At 34.8% G+C, this 9,669-nt stretch overlaps 1 protein-coding gene and 1 long non-coding RNA gene across 3 annotated transcripts; one reads left to right on the plus strand and one right to left on the minus strand.

Annotated features, from left to right (window-relative positions):
- Positions 1–1,257: 1,257 nt before the first annotated feature.
- LOC148548931 (uncharacterized) lies at positions 1,258–2,110 on the minus strand. The gene is made up of 2 exons (XR_015896155.1): positions 1,979–2,110; positions 1,258–1,903 (listed from the first exon to the last, which is right to left on the minus strand). It is a non-coding gene; the product is annotated as an uncharacterized LOC148548931 (long non-coding RNA).
- NUFIP (GATA zinc finger protein) lies at positions 1,464–5,276 on the plus strand. Of its 2 annotated transcripts, XM_016314190.3 has the most exons (8): positions 1,507–2,136; positions 2,230–2,262; positions 2,387–2,493; positions 2,598–2,638; positions 2,718–2,799; positions 3,951–4,038; positions 4,122–4,178; positions 4,375–5,276. In XM_016314190.3, exons 1-8 carry the CDS (start codon positions 1,507–1,509, stop codon positions 5,020–5,022), a joined length of 1,686 nt encoding a protein of 561 aa, XP_016169676.1. In that variant the 3' UTR covers positions 5,023–5,276. The 2 variants fall into 2 exon arrangements, with proteins under 2 accessions (XP_016169674.1, XP_016169676.1); XM_016314188.3 differs by having other exon boundaries at positions 1,464–2,262.
- Positions 5,277–9,669: the final 4,393 nt, after the last annotated feature.

The raw sequence follows: 9,669 nt of genomic DNA on the forward strand, positions 1-9,669 counted from the left end.
TCGGCTGATGTTTCGCTTTGTGATACTATAAACTTGGAGTTATTTTATTAGTTCGAGTTTAGTTGGATTTCTTATCCTCTGTTAAAACTTAGTTATACTTGTTAGTGTATGTAAACTTTTATCAAACACTGTTTTCCCGGTAGTAACGTGAGTAATGCTACCTTGTCTCGACGCTATCCTTCTCTGGCGGTGCTTTGCTCCTTCTCTCAACTTTGTTCTTCTCTGTCTCTTCTCTCGTCTTCTCTCTTGGTTTGCTTGTCAATAATCTTCGTTTGTCAATCATAAAATTGCAGGAATGATGACATAGGAAGGATCAATGGCAGCGTGAAATTTCATTCACAAATATATAGCGATATAGCACTATGTATCTGTTTGTTAATTTGCTTCTTAGAAATTGGGACCTTTTAATCACTTACAGTTTAATATTTCAATAACTCTTTTGCTTTCTTATTGCATTGAAGAATTACTACTCAATTGCTGTCGTGGAATGTTATACATATATTGGTTCAATTGTAGTCTAGTGTTTCTTGATTGACACTAGATTTGTTAATTTTTACTTCCCCCTCCCCCCCCCCCCCCCCTCTTCTCTTCCCACCACCACGACCTCCTACCCCTTATTTTTTAAAGAACAGTAGCTTAGTGTTTCATGTAACAAATAAACGATGACTTCTAGGCTTGTTATGATCTTTGTTTTGTCATTTTAGTTTGATAATATTCTGAATTGAACCCTTGTATCAGTATGGGTCTGCTATTAGTTCATTTTTATTCTTCTGGTGTGAATGTTAAAGTACATAATTTGTGAATGGTATACTGTATAATTTGTCGGTCTCTAAATCTTGATGAGTTAGCAAGATTCTAGTACAAAGGCCTAATTTTAATGCAGAGTTTTATGCAAGGAAGTTGGTACTCAATTGGTCAATTTGATGAGTTAGAATGATGTTAACAAGAGCTGTTTTATGCTACGGGAAAAAAGAAAAAAAAACTATTATTTGGTGGAATTGAATGTCATGGATGAGGTTAATTTGGGAGTTTGGATTTTATTTCATGAATTAGGTTAGGACCAATTTAAGTCAAACAAAACTCATCTGACATCATCCTCCATGTCAACTAGCCGTTGGAGTGCCACGTGAGCTCTTAACCACCCATGATGGCACACTGTTAATGGCAGTGAGACGGAAGAGCTATCAGGATTAATGTGATCCACGGTGAAAATTTTGGGTTCCAATTTGGTGCAAGTTTGTTTAGGGACCAACTTGATTCAAACAAAAAAATTTTGGGAATAAATTGAGCATTTACTCAAATTGAAATACAAGGGAGTAAAACTGATAGATAGTTCTATAAATATTGAGAGTAGATTATGGTTCTCGATTTCTCATCATTTGTAGCTTTTCATTGTGTAACAGCTAACTCTATTATTCATTCCTTCTTGTTTTGTCAATGACCTTTGATCGTGTGTTATCCAGATTCAAGTTGTAATAAGACGTTTTCCACTCTCAATCTGGTTTCATGAGTGCTCCTAACCATCAAATTCCATTGCAAAACAATGGCATGGGGATGCAGAACCAGCCTCAAATGGGTGCAGCCAACCAACTAAACCAAAACTTGATGCCACCCTATGTGTCAAACATGCAACCATCGATGAACACACACCAATTCATGAATGCTGCTAATCATCTCCTTCCATTGCAAAATAACCAGTTGCATATGTCTAATATGGGTATGAGTGTTCCTCCGCAGGGTCCATCCCATGCAGGATTTGGTCCCCAAAATGGTGTGAGCAATGCTGGTTACAATCCAATGTTTCAGGCTCAAGGACAAGTCATGCACAATGCTGCTCAAATCAATTTGTCTCAATTCCAGGGGCATATTCTAGCACAAAGTATTCTGAGCATGCTTCAGCAGCCTAATATGAATATGAATATACCTAATGGTCAATTTTCTTCTCAGTTTCCTGTGCAAAATATGAATCAGCAGTTACCTATGCAAGTGCCGAATCCTTCTCAAGTTGGTCTGCATGGTGTGCATCCTGGTTCTGGCCCCATGTTTGGCTTTCCAGGTCAAGTGCCTCAGGCCATGGTTTCTCAAAATCCAATGTTTTCTTCAATGCTGCATACGGGTCTAGTGCAAGGAAATCAGGTCAGGCCACAGTTTGACCAGAATGAGAAAAGCCTGGTTCTACCAAATGGGAACACAAATGCCTTTGTCTCATCATCTTTTTCATCTATGCAGTTGCAGGGGAATAGTTCTGCATCACATGCACAAGTACTATTAAATCTATTATGCTTCTGCCTTCTCTTTGCTAAGCTGAGTTTGTTATTGTACTACTTTACTATTGTTGAGGTAGTTGGCTATTGTAATTTAAATTTGAATCCCGTAATTGGTGCAGACAAATGCGAATAGCAATACCAAAAGTAACGATCGAAATTCTAGCTGGAAAGGATCACAAAGCAAAAACTTCAAAAATAAACAAACTCGAGGGGGGTTTCAAGGAAGGTATGCTATTATCTTCTCTCTTGTAATCCCTTGGTACACTGGGTTTACAAATGATGGTTTAGATGGTTTTCCTGTGGTTCACTATTGTTTTCCAATTTGTGTAGATTCCAGAAGTGTAAGTTTCCTAAAGAACATAGGGACAAAGGTTTGAACATTTCTACCTTATCAAGAGGTAAACTTTTTCCCTCCCTGAAGTTAGAGACTAATGCTTGTAGCAAAAGCAGGGCCAAACAATGGAAGAATTGAACATCAGCAGAAACCAAAATTCAGTTTGAATCCTAAGGAACAACAGCAGGAACCAAAAAGGTAGTTCTACTTGGCTTTCCAGCCCTTTCTTATTTGGTTTTAAGTGTATCTCTTGTTTGCAACTGCCTTACATTCAACTACTTTAAAATTGTGATTTATTCATAAGAATCTGCATCAAGACCGTTCAATGGCCTTCAAGTAGATATGTTCTTTGAAAGGTTTTAGACAATTTCAGTAGCAATGATGTAAGTGGGAAAGGTAGAACCATGATTTTACATCATTTTTACAAATTGGTTAGAATTTTGGGAATATAGTACCTAAACAAAAAATTTGTAACCAGCCTCAAACATTTGATGAGCACCTCAATAGTTTCTATGGTATAAAAGAGACTGTTATGAATTGACTTGGTAATTGATGATGTACGATGGTTTAATTTGAGAAAAGAGGACGACATGCAAAACCAGACATATTCTTAAGGATATTTTACAACAGGGAAAAGTTGGTCCAACAGGAAAAAGTTTTGGAACCAACCAACTAACATCTAGCCAACTTCGTGCTTCTCTTTCCCCCTCTCATTCTCTTAGTGGCTAAAAAAAATTGTGTTTGAATCTTTTGTTGACTGATTGTTGGCCTAAAATTGTTTGATTCCTTAGTTGGACCCTAAAATTAGTGTCATTAATTAGAACGGTGTCTATTAGCCCCATCTCCTTGTATTAGTTTTTCTCTCCAACTAAATTATATTCTTTGTTTATCCAAAATAATAATAATAAAATATAAGTTTGTGCTTATATCCTCTAAATCTAAAACAAAATCTAAATTAGCAAGATATATAGACCAACATCTAAATCTTGTATATCTACTCATTGAGTCCATCTGAACAATGAGATCAAATGGAAATATGGAATTGCCAAATAATATCTGTATATAACTAAAAGGTGCCATCCTTTCGCAAGGCTGGCACAGAATTTTTAAGATATTTGTTTTGTTCAAGTAAATGGCTTCTAACTATCCAAATGAAGCATATCTCACTTTTGCATTGTTTCAGAAATTAAGCTTGTTTTCTCCATAAGATTTCAGCTGTTTTTTTTTTTTTTTTTGGTAATTATTGGTAAACTCTAATTTCATAACAATATCTTATGTACTGGGACAATTTTATAACCCTTAATTTTGTATGTGGTAACTGTTAATTACTTTATCTCCTTAATGGTTAGACCATTCTTCGTAACTTACACTGACCAAGAAATCCGACAATGGCGGGAAGCTCGGAGGAAGAATCATCCTTTCAACAACATCCAGAAGGTTTGAAACAAACGGTTCTATTTACTGCTCTGGATTCATCAAATTATCTGTCACAAGTAAAATAACTGAATTATTACATGCAGAAACAGAGCGAGCATACGAGAAGCCCCAAGGTGGATAGGGTTGTCTTACAAAGAGAGGTATACCTGTCTTGACATTTATTTAGCATACAATACCATCCAATATAATAATTTATATTGCTAAAATTAACATTATTCTTCAATTGAGATCCAAACTTTTTTTTTTCCATCATAAATACAAGTGTAAACCAGTTGATAGGTTTGGAATCATATCTTTCAACTGATTCTGAGTATTGTGCATATTTGGTCTTTGCAGCTCAAGCAGGTTTTAGCTAAGCAAGCTGAGTTGGGAGTTGAAGTTGCTGAAATACCATCCTACTATCTGAAGGATCGTGAAAATCAAGGTCCTCAGAGTGAAGGAAAAGACACACTTAACAACAAAAAGAGGAAATTCCAGAACAAGTTCAACAGGAAACCTGACAGAAAAGATCGGTTCTCCAAGAAACAGAAGTTTACAGACAAAGATTCTTTAGAACAACGACCTTCTATAACCAAGAAGAAGCCAACTTTATTGCAGAAACTCCTGAGTGCTGATATAAAGAAGGATAAGAGTCACCTGATTCAGGCTTTCAGGTTCATGGTAACAAATTCCTTCTTTAAATACTATCCAGATAAGCCACTGATATATCCATCAGTGGTGGTTAAAGAAACCGGGTCTGAAGGCAATGCGGGAGAAAAACATTTGCACGCTGGAAAAGATGTTCTTGACCATGATAACAAGAAAACGGTTAAAAAAATTGTAAATGACGACATTAATGATGTCCATTTCATTGAAGAGGAAGAGAGTGATGATGATGATTATGAAAATCTGCAAAAAGAACCATCTTCCTTGGTTCAAAGACAACGTGATAATGGAATAGGCATTGAGAAATGTGACGAAGAAGAGGGAGAAATCATTGATTGAAATCCCAATAGTTACCCCCTCGTTTTCTTGCAGAGCGCTTTATATATATGTGGATGTGGATAAGTTATTTTGATTTTTTTTTTTCTTATTTTGGCTCTTATTTTTACCTTCATATTATAATATACATCTATTATTATAGAATTTTGTAGCAGAGCGGGGCATGAATCGGTCTACTTACCTACTGGATTCATTCGGGATTTCTGATTTGGAGATCTGATTTATAGAAGTCAAGTAACTAATATTTATATTCAAAATATTAACGAATTATTTAATGTCCATTTATTTATTTTTTATTATTAAAGAACTTAAGTCAAACATTTAATATTTTTTGTAAAATAAATGTCTTGTATTAAAAATTATTATGAACTTTTCATAGCAACTTTATAATTCAATAAATAATTACATTATTGAACTAGAGCAATTATGTATAGAATAAAAAAAAAGATTTTGATGTAAGATATTTTAGATTTTCTAATTGGCAAAAACAAAAATGATAAATTTCTTTTAGATTTTTAAAATTGACTAAATTTTTATAAACAGTTAACTGTTTAAGTTAGAAATTCTTATATATATTTGATATATTAATTGTATGAAAGTTAAAACTGTAACTAATAAATATGTTAATAACTATCATAAAAAAGAAAATGAAATTAGTCTGATGTTTTTCGAAACGAAAATACCATTTGATCAAGATGGATACTGTCTTTCTTCCTCTTTGGTGCTCAAGAGAAAAGTGATTTTTTTTTTTTTTTTGTGCCTTACTTGAAACAACATAACACCACCAACAAGAAGATGTTCTTCCTTTCAAAAATGACAATGGGTTGGACTGAAAGTTTAGTCCAAATAGCTATGGCTCAGATACTTGGTTTCATTGTTTAGGCTGCACAATGACATTTGGGCCTTTTTCATTTCAACTTGAACTAATTATGAACTTGTTTATTTTGCTTATGAAGTTCCTAAGTCTTGATTAGTATTCAGCAACATTGAGCATAGTATAGCTTTAAATTCTTTTGCCCAAGAACCAACAGCAATGGGCCTTTTTTGAATGTTTTTGTTAGGCCAAGAGGAGCAACAACTTATTGTTTGATTAATGTCCAAAGTTCAGCTCAATATGCTTAACATTGACCACTCCTCTTCTCTATTATGGGCCTACAAAATAAAACACATTTCAAACAACTTTGGGCTTTCAACTCAACTAATTATCAATATTTGTCACCATCAAAAGTTAATATATAATTTCTCAAAATCAACAATTTTCTTATTGATGACAAACATAATATATGAGGTATTAATTAAAGGAATTGAAATAGAACAAGTTTAGAGACTTCTCTTTGATGATATCAGATTAGCTTGATGTGCTCCCCCTCTCTTTCATAAGGGTTGCTCTCCCTTTCTTCAAGGGTTGCTCCCCTTAATGTATGCTTATCGCTTAACTTGAAGACACAATCAATAATGACAACAAAACATTTTAATGTATATACATGCTTATCTAAAATTTCATGGTTGCACAAAAGCATAATAATCCATAGAAGCAAATATTATAAACTATTTTAAAATAGTCTTGTATGACAGTATGGTAAACAACAATTTAGCAGCATAAGTATAAGCTCAACATAATCAAAAGCACATAAGTATCTATGAAGTTCAAAATACTTAAAGTCAAACGAGTTCAGTTCACAACCACAAGACTAATCAAAACTAATAACCAATAATCTCAGTAAACCTTATGAAGCCTTATATATACATTTTTCTCCCCCTATTGTGATCAAGGTGGGTAAAAATAAAACAAAGAATAGAACCTGCAAAACAAGGATGTATCCTTGAAATATTGTGAAAATGAAGGTAATGTTTAAAAAAAATAACATCATAGTTGTAGCAAAGTAGTACTATGATGAGTCTACATTTTATGATAATTTTTACCAATAATAAGGCACACATATGCAACTCTCCGGCAACGGCACCAAAACTTGATAACGGATAAATGTCGGTCAAGAATTACCAAAAGTATTTCTCAAATCAACGTCGTAAAGTATAGTCTCAATCAACGAGATTTCTGTTAATCAGAGTTAAAATGTGTCACAAATAAAATAAATAACTGAGAGTAGAATTTCGGGTCGTTTTTCCTAGGAGTTGACATAAGATTCAAATTATTGGTTAGGATTTCCTAGAGATTTTTAGAGTTGAGAGCAAGAAAAATAAATAACTAAAAATTAGAGCAATAGATAACTAGTAAGAGTTAATAATTAATTAATTTAAAAGACCTTGGTTAGGGGTGAGAATCAGAATTTCTATCCTCATTGTCTTTCCCAAGTGTGATGGTAAAGGCTCATTGCTCTCACTTAGTTATCCTTTAACAATTGAAGAAAAGTCAAGTGAACACAACTAACTTTAGCTCACAAGTTCTAGTCCTTTCATAAAGAAGAACTAGAGTTGGTGAGGTTCAAGTTAGTTAGCAAGCTCCAATTACCATCAACACTTGAGTATAACAATTCAAGTGGCTCCAATTACTCAACCCCAAACCAAGCAAGAAAATCTACTCCATGATCATGGGTGACATTTCCTCAAACACTTGGTGACCGAAAATAAAAGACATGATAAGAACTAGGAAAAAAATCCAATTTAAGTTACCACTAACAATAATTAACAATAGCAAAATAAGCAATAACAATGAATATGAAAATAACTCAATGCATTAACAAAGTCAGAAGTAACAAGATCCAAATATGAATTCAAAATAACCAAATTGAAAAGAGTACTAAGGGAATTAAAGAAGAAAACTAGAAGGAAAATGACTAGAATTGAAGGTAACAGCAGTTTCTCTCAAGTTCCAAATGAAAGTAAAATTAAGAATACGAAAAACCCTAGAGAGAAGTCAGAGTTTCTCTCACTAGAATTTCAAACTCAAACACTAAGCTAAAGTGTAAGTATCTCATCCCTTTCTATTCCCAGAGTATTTTCTTCATTTTCGGGCTGAAAATTGGGCCAAAATCAACCCAGAAATCCCCCCAGCATATTCCCTTAATTGCAGCACGTGACGCTCATCATGCGTACACGTCGGTGGACAACGCTCCTGGTCACGTGCACGCATCAGTCACGCGTGAGCGTCACTTGGAAAATGGCTTGATCACGCGTATGCTTCAGCCACGCGTGCGCGTCGATTCCGGCTTCTCAAATCTTCAATTTCTTGTGTTTCTTCCACTTTAACATGCTTCCTCTTCATCCTTCATGCCATTCCTGCTCTATAAATCCTGTAATCACTCAACAAACGTATCATGGCATCGAGTGGTAATAAAAGAGAATTAAAAATTAGTAATTTTAAGGCCTAGGAAGCATGATTTCAATCATAGCACTAAATTAGGAAGGAATCTTAAAAACATGCAAATTATATGAATAAGTGTAAGTAAAGTTGATAAAATCTACTCTATTTGATCCATAATAAGTCATAAAATAGTAGTTCATCAGACACCGGTAAAAAGAAGTTGGGTAAAAGCAACAAAACATAAAGCACAATTTCGAAAGATCTTTTCAAAATAGAAAGCATAGAAATGGCATCCATCCTACACTATCAGTAGCGACACTATTAAAGGGCAACACGATTATGTTCTACAGCAATAAAATGGCAACAAGTTTCCCCAAATTCTAGAAACACAGCTAAACATTCGTAACAGAAGTATTAGATGACAAAAAACCGTTTCAAAAAAGGGTTTTTAGTAGAAAATGCAACAACAACTAAACAAGCTATCAAAGAAAATCTCAAAGGAACAAGCATCAACAACGTAAAAGCAAAAATTCAGCCACCAACACTACTACTCAGGGAACCATTTAGAATAGTTTCATGAATATAGAACAATCAATGCTAAAAGAAAAAGCGAATAAAAAAGCCAATCTTGATGAAATTCGAAGAAAGGGGCACGTCAAGCAGCAAAACCACGGATGATCCTCTTCACCAAGAACTCTTCAAAACGAATCAAGATAAAGACAGTCTTGAAACTGAAAAGTGGTTGCGATACAAGAAACAAAGAGAGAAAATGAGAGAATTCTTGCAATGAAGAAAGCAAAGGGAGCATTTTCAGAAATGGAAAAGAGAGAAGAAGCAGAGCGTGAAGCATTTTATAAGAGAAAAGGGGCAAAATAGTCACTTCGTATCCCTTCTTAAAAGCCATGCACAGATTCCAAGGGAACTACCACGTAATGTTTGCTTCTCATTTAAAGAGGCAACGTTCAAAATTTCAAAACACGTCGAGTACCCGACCTCTTGACAGCGGTATACCTGACGTCGAAGCTGAAGCCACGAAATGCTTGAATCCGACCTCATAGCAAGCCCAGACTCAAGCAGGGGCATTGTTTATACCCTGTCCAAAAACATAAAAGTCAAGCCCAATAAAGATAAAAGGCCCTATCCAAAGCGGGTGGCCTCCACCATATACTCGACCTCTTTGGAGGAGGTTGGACACAACAAAGGGAGCCCAGCTCTACTTGTCCAAGTAAGTAACTGTCTTTTCGAATCTCTCAAACTATCTCTATCTTTCCCGAAAGATAGGTCCTAAACAACTCCCAATATAAAAGGAACGGTTATCCATCAATATGGTAGTGTTTGGTGGAGAGACAGAGACAGAAAGACTGAGACTGAAAGACAGAGACTAAGAG

The sequence above is a fragment of the Arachis ipaensis genome, chromosome B8 (genome assembly GCF_059453495.1).
Source record: "Arachis ipaensis isolate K30076 ecotype BB chromosome B8, ASM5945349v1, whole genome shotgun sequence".
Classification (NCBI taxonomy): Eukaryota; Viridiplantae; Streptophyta; class Magnoliopsida; order Fabales; family Fabaceae; genus Arachis; species Arachis ipaensis.